Source organism: Marmota monax, unplaced genomic scaffold (assembly GCF_021218885.2).
Source record: "Marmota monax isolate L192 unplaced genomic scaffold, Marmota_monax_Labrador192_F-V1.1 WCK01_AAM20220418_F8-fsc01225, whole genome shotgun sequence".
Classification (NCBI taxonomy): domain Eukaryota; kingdom Metazoa; phylum Chordata; class Mammalia; order Rodentia; family Sciuridae; genus Marmota; species Marmota monax.
Window position 1 is genome coordinate 7371 of NW_026692769.1, and position 22539 is coordinate 29909.

The window sequence follows — 22539 nt, forward strand, 5'->3', positions numbered from 1 at the left end:
TTAGAGTCAGGTCTTGCTCTGAGCAGAAAGACTACAGACGTGAGCTTCGGGGTTCGCTGCTTCTCACCACACAGTTACAGTCTGGATTCTTCTCATGGCAGGTGGTTTTGACCTTGGTCACTTGTTAAGGTGGTGTCTGCCCATGTAAAGTAATTCTTTAGTCCTTCTTTAGTATTTCCTTTGCTATTCATGGAGGATTTGGGGGGTAATACTATAAAGTCATGTAAATATCCCAAAGCTCATTAAAATTTCAGTCACTTGTTTTACCATCTATTTCTTATTTGAATTATTATAAAGATGGTTGCTGAGTATTGATTTTTCTAGTATTGTAATTTTCTCTACATTCACTGTAGGCATTCCAATATAGAGAAACGCATTTCTTATCTCCCTTTATATTTAACTTTTTATGAGTATAGGTTAAAGATTAATATGTTATTTAATGATTTACAATGCATTCTTATCACTGTTTATTTGGATGTTGAAACTATCTCATATTTGATCAGTTTGTTGACTCTGTCCTAATTCTGGCACAAAAATACTCCAGGCTCGATTATTTCATATGCATGTGAACACAGCAAGAGAGAGGAGTGGATGCAGACTGTTCCAGCCTTTGATTTAGTCAATTGGCAACTTGGTGCCTTGTCTGGTCCCTGACTGCGTGTTCCAAGTCCACCAGAACTCACTCCTCCCATCCACTGAGAGAGCAGGAGCCAATTTTACCTGACCATGTTAATCTTGCTACAGGGGTTACAAAACATGCTGAATTGGTCATGACCAGTTCATCTTCTGTGCAGGCTGCTCTGTATTTGCTGAGAACTGCTCTACAGTGGCTAGGGGAGGGAAGCTATTAGTGGTAGGTCTATTATGAAAGTGTCCAACAATTGTTGCTTTTTTTTTTTGTACGAGGGATTGAACCCAGGGTCACTTTACCACCACTGAGCTACATCCCCAGCTCTTTTTATTTTTAGACAGGGTCTCGCTAAGTTGCATAGGTCTTTGCTAAGTTGCTGAGGCTTGTCTTGAACTTGTGATCCTTCTACCTCAGCCTTCCAAGTCGCTGGGATTACAGACATGTGCCAACTATGCTCAACAATGATCGGAAATTTTAAGAATTTATTAAAGAATAAATAATTGTGCTCTCCTTGGTAGCACATTTATTAAAATTAGAACAACACAGAGAAGCTTAGCATTGTCTCTGCACACGGAGAAAATGCGAATTTGTGAAGCAGTCTATATTATTAAAGAAGAAAACAAAAACTATTTATTATTAAAAGTTTTTAAATAATTAAATTATCTATGATTATTCTCTCCCTGCCTTCCTCCAGCCTCCTGCACCTCTACCCTTCTGAACTCAGAATTAAAATGAAAACATTAGGATCCGACCCTTTCCACCTGCACTGAACACAGAGCACCCTCTAGAGGCGGCACTGAGTCAGCATAGTATTTCCAACCTCACAAGGACCTGAGAGCTGGCAGAGCCCCGCAGCCACCTGCAGCCACCTGCAGCCACCTGCAGCCACCTGCAGCACACTGCCTCCCTGTGCCAGCCGGGTTCCTATGTGCCCATTGTCCTCCTGGGGCTTCGGCTTGTGCATGGGGCATCAGTACAGGGACCTGGCATGTCACAGACACAGAGGAAATAGGCAGGAATCCGGCCAAGAAGGTGGACAGAGCAGGGTCCATGCTTACACGGACTCTCTGTCCAGCCTCTGGGCTTCCCATCAGATGTGCAAATACAAGTTCCAGACACTTGTTTAAATCATTAAACCACATAAAACTAAAGACATATTCCTTGCCTGGGGACAGTGCCAGTTTAAATCTTCTCTGAGCCACCCCTCTTTCTTCTTCTCCCTTCCAAGACCTCCCTGTTAATGTCTCCTGTTACTGAAGTGAGGAAACGCCAGAGCTCACTCCTCTAAGACACACACACAGGATCTCCTCATCGAGCAGTTTGTTTCTCTCTGAACTAGCTGGAGACATACTTAAGAGTACAAATCATAGCAACAACAAACTAAAGACAGGAACTTGCTACTTCCCCTAGGCTTTTAGACGACCCTTTTAGTTCTGGGTCATGGAGTTGGTTGTGATCCCGGGTCTTTGAGCATCTGGAAATATTTCCATCAGAGAAGATCCTACTCTCAACTTTTCTTGTTTCATATTCGAAAATATGCTTTGTTCTGCCTCTTTAAAAACAAAACAAAACATGGCTTAGGACCTAGGATCAAAGCATACACGTGGCTCAGGCAGTGGGCGGAGGAAGCGTGGCCGTGGGGGTGGAGGACGTGGGGGGAGGGGCTCTGGCCACTGAAGCCCTGCCAGCTTCGCCTCTGTCCTCGGCCGGGAGGAGCCCCCTCCCTCCCCTCTGGACTCGGCTCAGGCTGGGTGTCTTCAAGTTGCTCCAAGATGTGGCAACCTGTTGTGTCTGTGGGGGGTGATTATTTTCTTCAGGATGTGATCATCTTTTCTGCCAGATGAGATTCCACAAGTTACCACATCTGGGTGAAATTTAAGTCACCAGATAATCCTTGGAGGACCCACTAAACAATGGCATTCACAGGCCTGCAGCATTTGACAACCTCTGGAGACTTCTCTAGTGTTGACCTTTGAACTAATCGCGGAGTTAAGGGCTACACGTGCACCTGAAGACCTCTCAGCCACTTCCCGGTCCTCCCTGGCTGCCCCTTGGGGTCACCAGACAGGTTGTCACTTCTGATGTGAGCAAGAGAAGAGCAGTTGGTAGTCCCATGTGGTTTTTTACGTTTCGTCGTCAGGTTGACTTAACCCTCTACACAGCCTGCAGTATGCTGGACGTGTGGACCCCGCCTCCCCGAGTCTCTGGGAGAATGTTGGGTGCCAGGCAGAGCCTTAGCCAAGAGCCACCGTTGCCGTCACCAGGCCTGGCTCCTGGCTGGCGCTGTGGGGCTCTGCAGCCTTCCTGACTCCTGGCTGGCACTCGGGTGACCAGGCCAGCAGGGCTCACAGAAGCCAAGGGAGCTACTCCAGGTCCCACGTCTGACTCTCAGGGAGAACTGGCCGCCTGTGGCATCACCGTGCTGTCTCAGGGACAGTGGCGCAGCTCCTCAGTGACAATGACGCTGGCCATGGCAGTGCCACGAGGCAGGAGAGCAGTGCAAGTCTGGGCAGGGTGGCCCCGGGCTATGCCCTCCCGTCTTCCCGCCCTTCCGCTTGGTTTCCAGAGGGGTTCCTGAGCCCACAGACCCTGCCCCTGCCACAGGGTCCACTATGAGACCACTCTCCAAACCCCAACTCCACCACGTGTGGGGCTCTGCCTCCTCACTGTCACTGTTCCTCCCTGTGGTGGCCAAGGTCAAGGACATGATGGTCACCACCCTGAGCCTTACACTGTGTCAAGTCCAGGATCCAACTTCTCCCTTGAGGGCCCCCCTGCTATGGCGGGGGCTGAATCATGAACCATGTGCTGAACCATGCTGGAAACAGAGGGGCCAGGCCAGCTCTGAGGCCAGCTCTGAGCATGCAGGCCAGCAGTCACCCTGCCTGCTCCTGTCCCAAAGGAGCGGGCAGGGTGACTGCTGGCCTGCATGCTCACTGTCACTCACAACAAAGCAGTTAGGAGCATCCCACAGCTGAGGAGCACGGGGCAGGCTGTTCTTGCAAAAGCAGCACTCGCACTCGGTGGCTCTGCTGAATACTGAGGAGCACGTGTAGTTGGGACAAGGGCGAGGCCGCCACCAGGCAGCATGCGCTGAGCCCCAGTGTCCATTCTGAAGCTGTGCTCAGGGCTCGGGGCCTGTTGGGCTGCACTCCAGCTGGTCACTCCCGAGCTCCAGGCTATTTGCCAACTTTCTACTGACATTACTAATGGTCAGACTGGACTCGACATCTGGGTGTTTTGAGTTAACCTCACCTGAGGTCTTTCTTCTCAATGACAGGTGCTGTGGCAGCCCTACTGGGTGCCAGGGGACAGAGCAATGAGTAAAGACGTATATGGGGTTGGGGAAGAGGACAGTAAATAGGAAGTGAGAATCATAGCAACGTCTAAGAAGAAAGCAAATGGAGCCGTGGGGCAGTCGTGGTGGTGCGACACTCCAGGTGCTCAGCAGCCTTTCCAGAGAGAGCGACATCGGGGCCAGGGCCTGCAGGATGTGGGAGCAGTCCTACGGAAGCAGCAGCAAAGGCTGAGGCGCTGGGGGCAGCTGGGGCCTTCCCTGAGCCAGGATGGGCCACCTGGCTGGAAGCAGGAAGAGAGGAATCGGAGAGAGCAGGGGCCAGGCCGCTGTCTCGGCCACATTTCAGACCCTGTCTAAAACTGCTGGGCAGCACGTTCCCCACAGAGGGGGAGGGACCACGAGCATTGTGACCCCTCGGCAGGTGAGTCCAGGTCAGAAGCCACCAGGAGCTGCCTCAAGGCCTAACATCCACTCTAGCCCAGTTCTGCGGACTTGAGAATCCGTGAATCTGGAGGATGTGGGGAGCCTACTAAAGGGATGTCACCGTGCTCCTTAGAGGGTCCTGGGAAAGCTCCAGTGTGCACCCAAGCCCCACACTGTGCAGGCACAACGTTTGGGCCACAGAAGATTGACGGCAGAACCAGAAGCCAGAGATTGATGGTGGGATTGATGCAGGACACGGGCACAGGAATCTCACAGCCTGCAGGAACAACGAGCACGAATATGAGGTTGAGCTTCTTATTTAGAGTTGTGGGTTTTTTTTTTTTTAATTACAAAAAAGCCAAGCAAAACTAGCTCTATGACAAAAGAGGGAAAGAGAATCCATTACAGAGATCTGAGGAGGTCCACAGAGCCCCAGGCAGGGAGCAGCACCCCTGGGGGGGGTCATGAACTGGACATTGGGGAGACACCTTGTACCTCCTAGCTCTGCCCCTTCCCTCCTGCTTCATTCTGGCACCTTCTGTCCACAGGAGAGGACCTTGCTGGCCAGGCTGGGGCCAGCTGTTTAGCACGCCCAGTGGCTCAAGGAAGGGAGGTCAGTAGCACTGACAGCCTGGCCGCAGAGCCTCCCCTAACCAAGCGGCCGCTGCTGCACCAGCAGCTTCCCTCTGAAGTGTGTTTTGAGAGAGATTGGGAACTACTCCAGCAGGTGCTCTCTGCCGTGGGTCAGAGAAATAGCCAGGCAGCAGAAGCAGAGGAACCAAACCCACACGACTGACGAGTTGCTCTGGAGTTGTGCTTTTAGTGAGAAACCTCTCCTCCACACCCACCTGGTACAAGGAGAAGGCAAATGGACCTGAGTCCAAGGTCTGGGCTGGGTCTCAGGGACGGGCCTCTTGCCCGACAGGGTTCCCTCTGTTCTCACCAGGATGAGGCAGTGGGACTAGTCCTCCTCCAGGTCGCTCCCAGGTGCTCCTGGGCTAGGCTAAGCATTTCCATTTGGCAGCTGGAATTGCTTAGGAATTTGTCCTCAGGTTAGTCGCAGGTATTCAGAGACGGTAAGGAGACAGGCTGTGCTTCAGATCGTCTGATTCCAGGCTCAGGCCCTTGAATGCACCTAAGTTCATGAATTTCCTAAGCCCAAGTTTGCTTCCCCTAAACCCTGGAGAGGAACCAGGCACAGGTGCCACCTCCAGCGCGAACTCACAGCCCTACATAGTTCTTCATGACCTTGTCACATGTGACTTTCCCTTGTCCCCGGGGCAGGTGCGAGAGCGTGGAGCTGGACAATAAAATCCGGGATCTGATAGAGAGAAATGCTTCTCTTGATCCAAAAGGGGTCCCCCCAGAGGCCACGCTGAGTCACAGGAATGCATGTCCTCCAAAGGTAAGAAAGCTTCCTCCACAAATCTCCGTGCCCGACTGCTGGCTCAAGGAGGAGTGTGCGGGGACAGTCCCCACGTTCACTGCAGGCAGCCCTTCCTGAAGGGCCAGGTGCTGAGCACCACAGGACTTCCCTTTCAGTCGCTTCCTGCTGCTGAGAGTCCTGGGCGGAGGCCCCTCCAGGCAGGAGCAGGACCCGAGGTGGGGTCCCCAGGAGCAGGCGTTCCTGGAGGCAGGGCTGGGCTCCGCAGCCCGCACTGCTCCTGCCTTGCTTTGTGCTTCTGTTGTTGTCGTTGTTCTTTGCTTGAAAGTCAAAGGTGTTTGAATTTCCTCTTTGCAGATGTTCATCTGTGGTACTTTGTTTAAGCAAATAAAATTCAAGACTCAGCTTGAGCTAAGAATTCTGTGGACCACCATCTAGAAACACATGATAAGGGCCCCCTGAACTCTTCTGCTCCCTGATGGTTCTAGGGTCGTCTGCCATGACCACCTACTTAGTGGTCACCAGAGACTGTAATGAGGGTGGAGTCGAGAGCACACCTGGCATAAAGAGTTTATACCTACCAGTAACTTCAGCTCTCCTTTCTCAGGTAAGGTGTGCACGTGGCAGGTGCAGATCACCGAGGGACTTTTCTGTGGTGCTGGTGGACCTTGGTCTCCCTGAACAAATGTTTGCTCTTACAGCTAGCTTGCGTCCACACCTGTTACCTCGTCTCTTAAAGGAAGTCTCAGAACGGCACCAACCTTGGGTCTGCCCTGACATCACCAGGGGACACCCCACTCCTGGGCATCTCTGCACTGGCAGCCTGCGCATGCTTCTCTCTGTCTCACACACACACACACACACACACACACACACACACTTACACACACTCACACCCACCTGCTTTTAATCCCCAGTGCCCGGGCCCTCGGGCCCCGTGGCTGTCACCCTCCAAGTCCCACGTGCTCCCGACAGCCTCCCGCCCTCAGGACTCTCCAGCTGGACCTTCCTTACCGGTGACACCTCTCTGCACGCTCTTTGCCAGCCTCAGGCTCGCTCATACGTCATGTCTGCTTCTGGGGCTTCATGGAGAGGCGTCTCCACACCTCATAGATGAAGTGAGCGCCTCGGGAGGCGCAGGGCGGGCTGTTCCCAGCCGCCAGCTGGTGTTTCCCGTCCTCCTCATGAAGTACGAGGAAAGACCCCCAGAGGGTGAGCGCCGAGCCGTGGCTGAGGAGACTCAGGGAGCTGGAAGGGGCCTGGGGAGGCGGGGGAGGGGAGTGGACCACGGGAGCCTCAGGTGGCAGGGGCCCTGGGCTGAGGTGGGACACACCCCTTACAGCCAGTCGCCAAGCCACACCGGGGCCTGTGCCTTAGCATCTCCATCACCTGCCAGTCAACGTTGTGCTTGACGGTCCACTGAGCCCCAGAGAGACCACATCACCTCCCGGGCAGTGTCGGGCACTCCCTTACCATAGCTGAACTGATGGCCGTGCCGGGCTCTCCCCACCATCACAGGGCTGTAACCCCGACCCGAGGCACAGTGGCCTGGCACCTCCGTCTCTCTCATCTCCTCATGTGCACGTGCCACCACCTACTGACTCAACCTGCTCCAAAACCCTGCTCACCGGCACGGGCCATGCAGATCCCCAAACACCCTGTCCCCTCTGGCCTCTCCTGCCCACTCGCCCGTCTGGCTTCCCTCGAGTCGCCTGCCTGCTCCCTTGGAGGGCTCAGGCCCTGTCCACGTCATGGGACACAGGCTGAGGCCCGACGTGTGCTGGGTGAACCTGTCTTCCCCACTGGCCCCGGGGCCTGGAGGAGGATCTGTCTGCTCCCTGAAGGCACTGAGTTCCACGGCAGGTTTTTTTGGAAGACAACAATAGTGAACCACTAGCTTGACTTCGTGAGCCACGGTCAAGCTAGACGTGCCATCAATTCGCCCCTAGAATTCCCCTAGAGTGCTCGGAGTCTGCCGGGGAAGTGGCAGGAACAGGGACTCAGAGACCCACTGCTCACTCTTGGCTGGGGCCACTGTGTGGTCTTTCCTGTTCTGATGCTGAAGTCACTGACTGCCAGGGGTTCGGATGCTCACTGGTCATTGCTGCCTGTAGATGAGATTTGTGCCAAGCTCCGGAGCACTGGTGGGTGCCCCTGGCTGTGCCAACCCTGCCTGGGTGAGATATGTCCTCCTGAGCCCCCAGGTCACCACACACGGGTGCTCCCTGCCCTGGAATAGATACTCATTCCCTGCGTGCACCTGGGAGTTCCAGTGTCTGCCGAAGGACGCGTCACCTCCTCTTGGTCTCCCATCACAGGGGCTTTAGCTGCTGCTGTTCAGTACCCACTCTGGGCCAGCATCCTGCAGAACATTCCTCTACGTCCAGCTGTTCAACCCTGACCCCCTGCAGATGGGAAGCTCAGGTTCAAGGAGGTTGAGATATTTCCTCATGGGCTGATAGGATGGAGAGTCTGGACCTCGACTCAAATGGGACCAAGTGGAAGCATCGCCCTGCTCTTCCTGCTTCCCTCACATCAGGGCCATCTGGGAGCTGGGCCAGAGCTCAAGCAGATGCAGAGGATGCTGTCATCAGAGTGGACCCCACCCAGGGCCTAACACACCACACTCGATCCAGCCACTGTGGCCTGCCCGTCTTCCTGGGTCTGTCCTCCCAGAGCAGCCAAGGGAGTCTGCAACCTCCTCCCTCCATCCCTCCAGCACCTTCCTCGATCTTCCTCCCCAGGTGTCTCCACGTATTTGATTCCAGAGCGAACCCTGCTCTGCCTGCTGGAACCTACAGCGACCCTCTGTGCAGGGGAGTGCTGCGCTCAGGACAGAGCAGACCTTCACTTTCTCGCTGAGGTCCTGATAGAACCGAAACAGGTGCAAGAAGACTCCTGTTTGGGTGAAACAAGTGAGAGCCAGCCGAGGGCGGGTTCGGGACAGTGGAGGGCTCCTCCGCTTTCCCACTGAATGGAGTCAGCGTAGGAGTGGGAGGCAGACTCCTTTTCCGGGAGCTGGGAATCGGTTTCTTCATGGCTCCACGAGATGGGAAGGGGGTAGCGGAATGGAGAAATGACCTGATGAAGGGGCCTGAGCCACGTGGAGTTCCCTTTTCACTAACCAGCGTTGCCAAGAAGGAGTGGAGAGGGGGTCAGAACCGAGAAGGAAGCCAGATGACTCATGGCTTCCAGGAAATGAGCAGCATTACTGATGAAGAGGAGAAAGTCCACCCGCACCGAAGTGCCTGGGGTGCTGTAGCAAGCAGCCGCAGGAGGTCAGTGCACAGAGGTCAGCCCGAGTCTCGGTGGCTGAGGAAAGGCAGCTGCCTCAGTGCATCGGTGTCAAGATTGCCAAGTGTATGAAAAATAGGCCTGGTGACAAAGAGGAAGAGGGACAAAAGAAAAGAAAAGTGGGTGGTTCTCCTTGATGGAAGGCTCTAATCCGTTCCTGAGGGTGTGGCATGAATTTGGAGGATGCGTGGGTCTCTGATAGAGTTCAGAGGGACCGTCGGCTCTACAGCCTGAGTGCAGGAGCTACTGCTCCTCAAGTCCACTACCTGCATAGTCGTAGGTGTGACTTCACAGTGTCCTTCGCAGACGTCGACAGTTAAGATCCAGAATGCCCTTCAGTGGAGGAATCATGAGAACACAGGTGGATGAAGTCTTCGTTAGAGGACAATGGCTGTCATAAAACAGGGGCTCCTGGGTGGAGGGCAGGAAGACTCCAAGTCGTGCTTGGTGTGAAGGGTTAGGGTCCCTGGGCTAGAGCATGTTCACGGAATTCTGTCCTGATGCCATTTGTTTTTTATTTTTACCAGGGATTGAACTCGGGGACACTCGGTCCCTGAGCCGCATCTGCAGCCCTATTTTGTATTTTATTTAGAGACGGGGTCCATTAGCACCTTGCTTTTGCCAAGGCTGGCTTTGAACTCGGGATCTTCCTGAGCTGCTGGATCACAGGGGTGCACCACCACACCCGGCCTGACGCTATTTTAAAGATACGATTTTATTGCCAAAATATTATATTTTATGCATCCTATTCTTAGTCATACCCATCCCAAGACACATCAGTTTGTATAATTAAAGAACAATCGAGAGTGACAAATGCCCCCAAATTGGGGCGACTAGTTTACAAATCAGTGCTCTAGATATGCTTTCGGACAGAGTCTCGGGAACAGGCAGCGTGGTCTCTGTGTCAAAGCACCTGTGCTCTGCTCCGCACATCTCCACCTTCTCCTGGGCACCCTCAAGTCCACTACTCGCAGCCGTGCTGAGGCCAAATGCACGGCCAGCCACCGCCCTTGATTAGCTGCCCTCAGGGAAGTAAAGGGGGAAAAAAGATCGCGAAGTGTACGATGAGTGGACACCACACCCAGCAAGACACATCCTGATGCCGTGGCAAACTGACACACCAACCTGCAGGTGCCCTCCATGAGACAGCAAGGACAGCGTCCTGAAGCACTTCTCCTGACAGGCCGTTTCCGTCAGCGCTGGGACACCGCGCAACCTGGGGCGGGCGTGAGGTGCCCGGGTTTAAGGAGAACCAACAGAGTTGAGTTGTCCGAGAATCTGGTCTGCCTTGGGACTCTTTCTGCCTGTCTTTCTTTTTCTCCTTTCTCTCTCTCTCTCTCCCTTCCTGTCTTCTTTGGGTTTTGACTTGGAGGCAGATATCAGCTTTGAGTAAGTTTGGATTGGGCTCAAATGGGGAGGATGTTGGGTGGATGCGAACCTCCGTCTGGACAGCCCCCATCTCCCCGGGCCTAGAGGAAGTGCTTTCAGTAGTTCAGAGTGCCCCGGCCCCGGTGTGCTCAGAGGGTACAGGGAAACTCGCAAACTACGGGAAGGCACCACACGCTTTTCTGTAACCACATTGTTGAAAAAATGTACCTGGTTTCTCTTTTCTTTTTCCCTACTTTTAAACCTAAATCAACCATTTTTCATCAAAATAAGAACTTGATAATCCATCCCATCTCCCTAATCCAAGACCAGTTTCCAGGAGCAAAGAAAGGTGATTTGTTCATCGAAAGCAGAGAGGCCTGAAGTCTCTGACCTTAGGTCTCCCGCAGTCTCCTGCTTGCGCCACGGTCTGTTCCTGTGGGAGGGAGGTCTGGAGGGTCCAGCCCTGTCACCTGAGGCAGCACAAAGGCAGCAGGGGCACAGAGCTGTCGGGTGGCGTCCACACCCTAGAGGTGGGGAACATGTGCTCTGTCGTATGCAGCACTGGGGAGACAACCAGGGGAGGTGGCTGCAGCACTGGGCCGGGAGTGGTGTCCAACAGGACGACAGCAAGGTCCACACTGTGGCTCCCTGTGGGGGAGCAGATGAGCTGTGTGGACACTGGGGGAAAGCCTCCTGGGCAGGAGAGGGGCTCAAGGGCCTGCAGCACAGCCGGAGGAGAAGCCGTGTGAGCAAAAAGGAGGCAGGAGAGGTCAGAGAGGCTCAGCCGGCCGCAGGGGCCCCTTGACCACTGGGAAGAGTCTGCCTCGGCTCTGGGTGACATGGGCAGCCACCGGCCGGTCTCAGCAGAGGAGGGACAGGAAAGGACATTTGAAAGCCTCACCCTGTACTGCTCATGGCTGGGGCAGGAGAGCCCTTGGGGTACCTTAGTGTCTGGCTAGCAGAAAAGGCTTGTTGGCCTTCCAGAGAGGCCAGCAGACACAACCAGACATCAGTCACCACTGGACATGCTCCTAAGAAAGCTCCTGCTGGATAAGACCCGGAAGCCCACAGGACAGCCTCATGCTGAACCAGTGACAAAAGGCCTGTCATTTCGCCTGCCCCGTGCGGCAGGAGGCCCGGAGTCCCTGGTTCCTGAGGCCGTGGTGGACAGGTCTGCATGGAGCCTACAGAGTGTGCAGATAAACTGGGCACAGACTTTGAGGTAAAAGGTGCCTGAAAGGTAACTCCAGGCTTTGTGTTCTGGGAAATGAGACGTGTTCCTTCCCGTGGGGAGGAAGGTTGTGTGGGCAGACCAGGAAACAGGCTTCCTGCAGCTGGAGGGGCGGGGCTCTGAGGTCCCCACAGAGAGGACCAGCCGGCAACTAAAGGGGCTCTGGGGCCGCCCTGGCCACCGGGGCCTGGTGGACGCGGTGGCAGGCGTGTCCCTTGCCCAGGGTAACCTTGCTAGTCTGTTCACTGGCTCGCTCTTGCCGGGCCTTCCCATGTCACAGGCACCACGCATCTCAGGCCTGCTGGTCCTGAAAAGCCGCTCGTCACAAGACTGCTTTGCCCAAGGGTCCTCAGTGTCCCCCCAAGGAGACCCGTCGTGACTTCCTTCCCGTCCTCCTCGGATGCCCCGTGGACCTGCTCCAGGTACATGGGCGCATTGTCACCCGGGGCCTCAGCCTTGCCCCCTCTGCCCTGGTGAGGTGGCCTGCAGTGGCGCCTCCCACGACCCCATCAGAGCCCTGCCCACCCCTCGAGGCCCAGCAGATGCCCGCTCTCGTGCCGGGAAAGCCTCCTCCAGCTCCCAGGGGCTTTGGTGTCCTTACCACTTATTCTCTGGCTTCTCTTTGCATCCCAGCTGTTCATATCTGCCTGTGTATACACACACGTGTGCACACCTGCACACATCTGCGTGGATATATGAAACTCTGTGTTTGTTTAAGAGTGTGTATGTGCACGTGCACGTGTAGATGTGTGTACATTTAACGTGTGTACGTGTATATGTGAACGTGTGTGTGTGTGTGTGTGTGTGCTCACACCCCTGTACACATCACTGGAAGTGGGGTCTCTGCTTGGTTTGGGATGGGCTCCGTGCCGAGCGCTGTGACTGACGTGTCGGTTTGGGCCAGTCTCTTCCCTTTGTCGTGTGACTCAGGGAGGGTTCCTAGGTAAGGTCAAGCTGCTGGTCCTAGTGCTGACCTGTGTGGTCAGGGAGGGCCGCCCCGGGAGGAGGGCTGGGCGGAGGCTGAGCCCCAGGCCCTCGCGTCACCAGTGGCAGAGTGCACTCAGGTGACAGCTGCAGAGCCGTGCAGTAGCTCCTTCTTGTGTCCTTCTTCATGTTTCTGCTGGTCGGTTGTGTCCCTCCAGTCACACAGGAGATGAGGGGTCATCAGAACAGCCTTGGAAGCGGGGACACAGTTCTCTCAGCTGAGACTCCTCCTGAGGCTGAGCAGACTCCTGAGAGCAGGGCACCCGTGTGGGCGGGGTGAGCCGGCGGGTGCCACAGGTGCCTGTCGCTCCTGGCAGGTCTGCGGGAGCCCCCGTGCCCAGCTGAGCTGCAGCTTCTCCAGAGCGTTGCGAGAACCTGCAGGGCTCTAGGGGCCGTTGGCTGCTGCCCCAGCAGACGGTGACGAGGATGCAAAAGTGCGGGTTTGTGCTTCACAGAGGCCACCGCCTAGTGGAGGGCCATAGAGGGACCCTGAGACGCTGGTGCAAGGGACGGTGCCGTGAGAAACCGCCCTGTGAACCCCTGGGTTACTGTGACCGATAGAGAAGAGGAGGGAGGGAACCTAGAGCTTTACAGACGGCTCTGTGCCTTCGTCCTGTGTGCTCTTGTGCGTCCATGTGTGTCTGTGTGTTCCCGTGTGTCTGTGGGTGTGGGTCTGTGTGTGTGTGTGTATGTCTGTGTGTATCTGTGTGTCTGTGTGTCGGGTCTGCATGTGTCTGTATGTCTGTGTGTTGGGTCTATGTGTGTGTGTGGATGTCTGTGTGTATCTGTGTGTCTGTGTGTCGGGTCTGCATGTGTCTGTGTGTCTGTGTGTTGGGTCTATGTGTGTGTGTGGATGTCTGTGTGTTGGGTCTGCATGTGTCTGTGTGTCTGTGTGTTGGGTCTATGTGTGTGTGTGTATGTCTGTGTTTATCTGTGTCTGTGTGTTGGGTCTATGTGTGTGTGTGGATGTCTGTGTGTCGGGTCTGCATGTGTCTGTGTGTTGGGTCTGTGTGTGTGCGTGTCTGTGAGTGTTTTGGAGGAGACTTGCTTTACCACAGCATTCCCCCTCCTGGAGAAAGAACCTCTGTTGGCACAGAGTGGCCTCCAGAGGCCTCTTCCCCTGCCCTGAGGTCAGTGTGTAGGTGGTCAGTGGGCTTTCAGAGCTCTGAGTGGACAGTGAGTCCCACCTGCCCCTGTGGACACTGCTTCAGGCCAGCCCACTGCCTCTCATTCCTGCCCGTCTTGTAAACAGACCCAAGACCAGCAGTGAGCCCCTGAACTGGAGCAAGGCACAGCTGGTCACGAGGCCCCTCATTCAGCAGAGTGCTGAAGGTGGCCCTGCGCAGTGCTGGGACAGATGGCCGGGGGGACAGGGAATAGACATTGCAATGCTGGCCGTGCACTCCCTCGGGTGGGGGAACCCAAGCTGAAGTCCAGGTGGGAGGGCGGCCTGGCAAAGGGCTGGGGGCCGAGCCGCACGTGCCAGGGCCCAGGGAGGATGTGGAGGCCGCAGGAGCACAGGGGAGTGCAGGACAGTGGGGGGGAGGCCAGGCCTGCAGCCCCTCGCCTCCTGGGGAGTTCCTCGTCCTCTGTGAACCTGAAGACCTCACGGCAGCCCGAGGAGCCGTCAGGCGGGGAGCCGGCTGGTGGCTCCTGGGTGCCTTTCAGGGCCCCTTATTCCCTTGTTTGTACACCTGGCCTCTTGTGCCACCGACCAGCAAGCCCCGGAGCCCTGGTCCACTTGTGTAGCACCTCCCACCCCACGTCTTCCTGCGGTACCCGTCTCGAGCTCGCTACAAAGTGGCAGGAGTCCCCTAACTAAAGCAGAACATCAGAGCAAAAAGATGCCATTTCAGGTGCCTGGTGACAGTCCCCCCTGACCTGTGGAAATGACGGCCAGTCTGAGAACCAAGGTCGACCTTTCTGCCAAATGTAGATTCGATCTGCCAACAAGGCCCATTTTTCTTTGAAATGAATTATTTTCTTTTAGTTCTGTAAGAATCAGTGGCACTTGGAGCGTCATGTGTGACTCCTGGGTTCCACAGCTACACTCCCATTGCCAGAAACCATGCCTGCAGGGAAACATGGCGTGGTCGCCCACTGCTCTGGGAGACACACGGAGTCCATGGCGCTTGGACGAGTGAGGAAGGGCTCCCGGGCCCAGGCTTTCTGCAGTGGGAACTTCCTCCTGCAGTGGGAGAAACTGCCAGTAAAGGAAGAAGGACGATTTACATACCGAGGAGGCAAGGCTGCTCTGTGGGCTTAGTCACAGCCTGCCGCTTGAGACATCCTGGGAAATCCCTCTCTGGAAGAGGAGAGTTAAAGTCCGGGTCTGTGCACTTATCAGCCTTATTCCGAGTCATTCACAGGCAGAGTCACCTCCCTTTGTTTTTAATGCAAAACGATCATTGTGATTTTTCTACCATGAGTTAGTGGTGGGGTGGGCTTTGCCAATTCTGCGTTTTGGTCTTACCCTGAACACACCATAAGAGACTCCCCCCCTCTTCTTGCTGCTTCCCAAGACTCCCAGGAAAACAGCTTCCGTAGCACATTCTGCCCAGGGCACAGCTGGAATGAGCACTGTGGACAGTTCCGCGGACCAAGCAGAGGTAAGAACACGCTTCTGGGGATGGCTTGGCCTCGTGGGTGAATGGACACTGAATGAATGGAGGTGCTTTCTTAGTTTTTTAATAAAAGATAACCAAGGTATAATGAGAAACTGCACCACATATTTCATTTAGAAATTTAAGTGGGTAGTGCTGAAATTTTAATATCTAGAAGTTGGCCTGGGTATTATGGTAGAGAAAGAAATGCCCAGACACTGTGAATATAGATCGTGTTCTGTAGAAAATATTATAGGGAATTGCATATGGGGGACATTTTTTCTGAACTAGAACTCAGTCATTAGAAATCTTTGCACTTATTGCAATATCTGATGCCTTTTTAGCAACTGAAAAGCAAAGCAAATCCAAGTGAAATTTCCCCAAAATTTTAGTATTTGGTTGATTTTGCCATATTTTAATATACACTTGAGTCATATAAGCCATGGCAAAATTTAGACTAATCTTCAGAGAAAGCCCTGGAGATACAGCTGTGGCTGACAAGCCCAGGGTCCTCTCCTCCCCCCTCCCCATTTCCCCACTTACAAAGACCACTGCTGAGTCTCAGAAATCAGCGCTCCTCCAGCTCCAGATAGACCCCTTTGAAAATCCAGTATCTGTATCTTATTCATAAAATAAGAATCCAGGTCAGAGTGTTTTATGATTTTATCCAGAAAAAATTATTTACGGAAACAAATCAGCCCACATCTGCACTCCCAGAAGGCAAGAGCCTACAGATGTTTTATGGTCACAGAGTTTTTTCCACCTCACAAGTGAAAGGAGGGCTTTTCGAGGACCCCAGATTGACATTTCCGAGTGTGAGCGGGGATGGCAGGATATTGACTTACTAGGAACCATGATGACTGAGGATGTTGGTTAGGCACAGAGACACCATTTCAGAAGTCTCAACCCAGTGTCCGGGGCACTCTGTGTCAGGGGGACCTGGACTTGCTCCTGTGGTCAGAGTCCCTGTTGCTGCACCACTGGGTGCTCATCTCAGCACACACCAAGTAGGGCTGGCTCTCAGCACATGCCAGATCCAAGATGCTTAGTGGGTCAGTCAGTTCTAATCTCGTTTCTTAAAAGTCTTCTCCCAAAGGAGAAGGTCACTCACTCACAGGAACCAACATGCTTGTCACCTGGATTTCCACGTCCCTCTTGGTGATCAGCCAAACCAGTTTCTTGTGGTTAACAGCAAGTTTACACAGAAGCTCACTGTTAAAATGTGGCCTTAGTCACAACACAGGTCTAAATAGAAAGAAGGAGGTAAAGCAAAGAGCAGCAGCTACACAGGTGTACTCCCTCAAACCTTAAAGTACAAGTCAGAAGTAAGGAAATACAGGGAAATGCAGCTTTATAAATGGTTTCTCATGAAAGAGCCCTCAAAATCCCACGATGATGGCAAAAGAACTGTTTCCTCTGATCTTTCTGGCAAAGATCAACATGTTTTGAAAATATTCTTAACTGTTCATGCAGAGCCTGGAGCAGTTCCGTGGTCCACAGTCCCTGATGGTAAGGGGCTGAACGCAGATCATCATCACCCTCCGGCTTCTATGACCTAAAGGACTCTTTGGTTACAGCACAGAAACCAGTCCTTTATGCAAGTGACAATTTAGCCCAATGACAGGCAGCTGCAGGGACTTCTGTGCTTTCTTTAAATGAATATTCCCATTCTTGACAAACATAGCCAACCCCCCCAAAAAAAACCAAAATATGATTAATGTTTCCATTAAGCCATTAAGCTAATAATTTATTGTCAGTCCAAACTTGTACTCTAAAGACTTTTATTCCAAGAGCTGGTTAGTGTTACACAGTGCCGGACAATCTCTATGCCCCCGACTCTGACGTGCTAAAATCCACAGTCCTGGGGTTTGGGCTTCAGCCGCTGTGCTTCAGGGGCCACTGTGGTCTTCATTCGTGGTGGTCCTATGCCCCCTCTGACTTTTGACAGAGACACTCTTTAGAATTTGCTGGTGATATGTTCATGGGCAGGACTGAAAATGACTCTCGAGAAATGTTTACTATGTAAACGTCTAAAACGTATCCTGAAACTGACCCAATTTCTGTAAGTCATTCTACTCTTATTTTTTTGGAAAGGGATTCAAATTCAAATTTAAGAAGTTCTAACTTCCGGTTTACCCATTATATAGATACATTTATGATTTGTTGGGATATTTTGTTTACCAATTCCTGTGACGGGATCTTTTCATAATGTGAAGCTGTGCCCCGACAAGTCCTTATGAAGGAACCATGGGAGAGGGTTTCTGTTTTTGTCTGTGGTGCTGATGCATTCTGCCACTGAGCTGCCTCTCAGCTCCAGAATCCAGTGTTTTTATAAATCACAATATAAGAGTTGGTTAAACACAGGGTGTTTGTGAAGGACAGTATTTCTCCTATTTACTTTGCAAATGGTTTTACCTCAATCCTTTTTTTTTTCCCCCAAGAGTGCTCAATCCTCAAGAAGAAAGAATTTGACAGATCCTCTTGAACAAAAGATAAGGTGCTTAGAGAAACAGAGAAAAGAGGTAACTTGTATTAGTTAAAGACATCGGGATGGGTCAGTGCTGAGAACAAGCATCATGTCTTTTATCTTTGCTAAGTGACGGTGTTCACCTCTCTGATACTGCATTGCATTATACTGAAAGAAAACAGTTTTATCAATATTTACGTAATGCCTAATGAAAAAAATGACAGGGTCATAAACTCATTTGGCATTTACAATCCTAATTTTCCCCTACTTCAGCTGCTTCCTCCATGTGCCCCATGTGAACTCGTGACCTGTGTCACACAAGAGGCACACCTTGAAACTCCAAATGTGAAGGATTTCAGTGCAGTTGATTGAGAAGGTGTGACTTTGTGAATTGGGCGTCTCAACGCTAGGGGTCTGGGAGCGCTGACATTAGAAAATTCATTCCTTAAATGTTAGTGGGGATGAATAGATATTTTTAATCATCTGAATTTTATTTCCTGAGTTCAGTGAGCATTGAACCTCTTTACCCTTCTTGACAGAGGAGGAGGTGAACGGTGTCACAAATGTAGTGCTCCCTCTGTGGCTGACCTGGCGGTTCCTCTCCTAATCCACTGTCTCTTCTATGGTACCATCTACTCCTCTTTGACACTACATAGAAAATTCCTGACCTATAGTAGATTAATGCAGCTACAGCACAGTAACGCTAATCCATAAAAAGTTAACAAAGCAGGCATCTTTAGTCAATATACATAGAACTGAACTAAATAGCATATTTATCTCCACCAAAAGAGTTACCTAGGAACTGCCATTCTGGGTTCGGTATTTTGTTTTGTCCTAGGTGACAGATTTGCTATTTCCGTTTGTCATTTGTGACTATCTTCTTATATTGATGAGTGCTGCAGATTGCAAATTTCCCTACAAGGAAACTAAAACACCACTCACAGTGTTGTCTTCTAATTAGCACAGAGGTTTAAAACCTTTAAAGAGTTTTCTAAAATTGTCTTACAGCAAAACTTATTCCTTGAAAAATCTATACTTTTGAAAATGTGATAGTATCCATTCAATGATTATGTATCACAAATCATGTGTTATTCTTTTAAAGAATACTATTGCAAACAAATGATTATCATTTAATGGTACAGACTTCAATATAAACTTTTTTAAAGCTAGAAAAATAATTCACTGTAATAATCAATGTATATACATAAAAAAATCTGAAAAGGTTTGTGAAAAGACCCTTCACACATTAGTAGATCTTATAGAAAACCACCAACATCACATTTTTTTATTAGATTCTGATTGAATTAAACAAAGAAGATGAAAGTTCATATGAGACAGTTAAAGCTGGCTGGTGTGCTGTTTAGCGGGCTGGTTGCGATACACCCAGACTTAATGGTCTCCCTGTGTGAACCAGTTAGGAACAGGTGAGAGTGAGCAGCAGGTCCTCCAGCCCACACAGAACTCGCTGGAAGGAGTTATTCTGTTCACTTTTGCCTTTCCACTCTCTGTAACCTCAAAAAGTGATTCTAGGGTTGCCCAAATTTGCAAAGGGGTAGAAATCCTTTGTTGACTCACTAGGTTTTAATAATTTCAGCTCCTACAAGTCAATCAGCAGTGGGACCAGCAGTTTAGAAGCATGAAGGAGGTGTATGAAAGAAAGGTAAGCACCCTGTCTGGCTCTCTGCATCTCCTTAACCTGGTCGGGATCAGCCATGTGGAGGCTCAGGGATTGCGGCTGTGAAGGTTTCTGTGCAAGGCAGTAGTGGAAGCCAGAGGGGAGAGGGTGCTGGGTGCACCTCTGGCCTCTTGGTACTGAAGAGGAATGAGCACTGCGGTGGAGCGCCTTGGGCAGCGCTGAAAAATGGGCTACAAACCACCTCTAGTGCTGTCCCCAGAGTGTGCTTATGTGTCCTGCTTCCCAGCGGGGTCTCTCGCAGCCATCAGTGCATCTGCAGGCTGTGGTGTCTGTTAGGGACGTCTAAAATTCATGCTGTGCTCTGCAAGACCAGCCTCTAATTCTTTCCATAAGGAGACAAAGGGCCCTCCCCTTCCCTGTAAGCCACTGTGCTGTTGAGAAGCTTTGGCTTTGGTGAGAAAGCAACTTTTTGGAGAAAATCTCCTTAAAATCAATTTGTAATTTGAAAGCCACTCAATCTCCAGAAAGAGAAAGTAAATCCCCTAAAGAATTCGGAATTAAGAAACTAGACCACAACCACATTGCTACTCTCTTCCCCCTTTTTATACCCAAATTCATAAGGTGCAAGGTAATGCTCCCACCGCATGCGGCAGCGGTAGGACACCTTGCTGAGGCCAATTTTGGAGGAAGGAGGGAAGAGCTGGAGGCTGCGGGGCCAGGCCGGTGCTTGCTTTGGGGTTGGCCGAGCTCTTTCTAAAGTGCACACATCCTGCTGCACGCGAGGGACGCGCTGAGGAGGGGCGCTCGCGTCCCTGAGCGCACAGTCGGGTGCCCGAGGCTTGGGTGCTGGAGAGGGGTCTGAAACTGCCGGTTCCTTCCGCAGGTGGCGGAGCTGAGGACCCGGCTGCTCGCGGCCGAGGGCGCCCTGGGCGAGCTGGAGTGCGAGCGGCGGAGCCAGAGCGCGGGTGGCGCCGCCCGGGGCCCGCGGCGGGAAGAGGTGGGCGCCCGCGGGGTCCGCGTCGGGTGGCCCAGGGCTCCAGCACCGCGGCGCGGGGCGGTTGCGCGTCTCCAAGGCCGTAGTAGACATCTTTGCCCTTGTCCCCGGGCTTTGCTTGTTATGGCGGAGAGGAGCGCCAAGGCCACCTGCTGCACTTGCCGAGTCGCTTCTCGGTGTCGCAAGTGGGCATTCCTCTTGTCGCCAAGCAGAGTACCGTGCGTTTCCACAGCGCTTCGCCCTCATATCTCACTGAACGTTCTCACCCGTTGTTTTGCCACACGGACCACGAGAAAGCTGTCCCCGTGTGGCCGGCACCCAGCCTGCTGCGGCAGGCTCCATTCCCAGAAGCACAAAAGAAGACAGCCAGCGAGCAGACGGAGCCCAGGCCAGAGGCTAGAGGGCTCTTCACGGCCGAGCCGACGCTGGGCCTGCAGAAATGGGCTCCCTGGGTCCTGCTGAGGGTGCCATGCCTCAGGCCAGAGGGCGGTTCCTCCTAAAGCAGACTCTGTTTCTTCCTGCTTTTTCTTACAGTTACTGGACTTAGTGGGTACTAAGAGGATGAGAGGAGAATCTTAAATTCTAAGCTTCTCCTTTCAGGTATACTAAGAAAAACCAGCACTGCAGATATTGCAGGGAAGTCACCATCACACCAGGGGCCCTGGCCTGTTTCCTGGCCTTGCCTACCTGGCTGAGACCTCTGCCACATGCCCCGGCAGTGGGCTGGCAGCTCCTCTCCCCGCTGTGGGTGGCTTCCTTGCCAATGACACCTGACCAGGAATCTTAGTAGCTTTTGCCTCTGGAGTTTCGACCATTTTCTAGTTAAAATAATTTTCTCTTGAGTGGTTCATTTTCCAAGTGTATTGGCCCATTCTATTTAAATAAAATCAAGTAGAAATACTTTCACTTTTAAAGAAAATGAATTTCCTAAAGTATATTTCTTAAATTTAAGAATTGCATTGGGAAACACCAATGACTAAAATCACACATTTTGGCACATATATTTCCTATTTTCTCATCCTGAGATACCTATATTGTGCAATATTTATTTATTCTCAGCCAATTTCCTTCACACCAGGCTTACTATTTACTGTGTAAAGTTAAGAAGTAGGTGACATTGTTTAAGTCCAGAGCCCGTTAATGCCTTCAAAGTGAATCTTCAGTTATTTCTAACAATATGCTTCCAGGTGATGGCCTAAAACGTGGTTTGTGACCACCATCGGATGCCATGATCGCTGCCTTTTAAACCAACAATGGCAGCAGGTGCTCTGAGCAAAGGGTTCTATTTGCCTGAATCCCCTTGCTCTTCCTGCTCTCTGCTGCAGCCTGGTTCAGGACTGGGCTTTGAGATACTTGATATCTTGTTTTGTTGCATGATTTCTTTCTTTCTTCTTCTTCTTTTTTTTTTTTTAGAATTGTGAATGTTTTTACTGAGTCCCTTATCCATCACCTAGTAATGGGAACTAGATGATTCTTCAGACCCATTTATCTGACCAAGAAAAGTGAAGATTGGGGATTTTGATGTCTTTTTCTGGGGTCACCAAACTTCTAAGAAGTAGCACTGAGTTTTGATAAAGAAAAATTATCTTCAGTCCTAATGCTGTCCTCAATCCAAGGGTACTGCCTGAAGGAGATGCTCAAAGGCAATATCACGGTCTCTCTGTACTTCTCCAAGAGGGAAGCCCTCTGTCTGCCAGGCAGCTGAGGTACAGGGCCTTGCACTATCCTCCCTGCTGACTTTGATTGTGTCCTGAAGTCCTTGTTCTTTCTTTTCAAAGGAAAGGGAAACCCTAAACGAAGAATTACAGGAACTGAAGAAAGAGAATAAGCTTTTGAAGGAAAAAAATGCTCTCGCGATGAAGAAGAAAGAGCACTATGAATGTGAAATACAACGCCTTAACAAGGTACCGGGCAGGTCCCCAAGGTAGAGGCCAGAGCTCCCTGGGGGGCGGGCACAGTCCTGCTACTGATACTGACAGTATCCAGTACTGGTCGTATCCAAGCCAGCTGCCACATGGCCCCCGCCTCGGTTGGGTACAGGGCACACCACCTTTACCAGCACAGCTGTGGCTCAGCCCCACCTGGTCAGGAGGCTTTGGGATTCTGTGTCTCTGCAGAGGGCATGGCAAGAGAATGGAAGCTGCAGAGGCAGTGAGAACACACACACATCTTTCTTTCCTCCCCCTCCTCCTCCTTCCTCCTTCAGTCTGCAGAGCCATATGAAGC

At 52.0% G+C, this 22539-nt stretch overlaps 1 protein-coding gene and 1 non-coding gene across 7 annotated transcripts in view; both read left to right on the plus strand.

Annotated features, from left to right (window-relative positions):
• The first annotated feature begins 1133 nt into the window (after window positions 1-1133).
• Window positions 1134-1240, plus strand: LOC124094389 (U6 spliceosomal RNA). The gene has a single exon (XR_006852215.1). It is a non-coding gene; the product is annotated as a U6 spliceosomal RNA (small nuclear RNA).
• Window positions 1241-5293: 4053 nt separating this feature from the next.
• The window catches only part of LOC124094387 (TNFAIP3-interacting protein 3), a 31456-nt gene continuing 14210 nt past the window's right edge, over window positions 5294-22539 (plus strand). Inside the window, exons 1-6 of one of the 6 annotated variants that reach the window (XM_046447070.2) lie at window positions 5294-5757; window positions 15136-15222; window positions 17658-17738; window positions 19278-19343; window positions 20203-20316; window positions 22092-22217. In XM_046447070.2, coding sequence (XP_046303026.1) covers window positions 5596-5757; window positions 15136-15222; window positions 17658-17738; window positions 19278-19343; window positions 20203-20316; window positions 22092-22217 — 636 coding nt within the window. In that variant the 5' untranslated portion in view covers window positions 5294-5595. Of the gene's footprint in view, window positions 5758-14172; window positions 14944-15135; window positions 15223-17657; window positions 17739-19277; window positions 19344-20202; window positions 20317-22091; window positions 22218-22539 lie in introns of those variants that run through there. The other 5 variants (XM_046447067.2, XM_046447074.2, XM_046447068.2 and 2 more) reach the window with 5 other exon arrangements.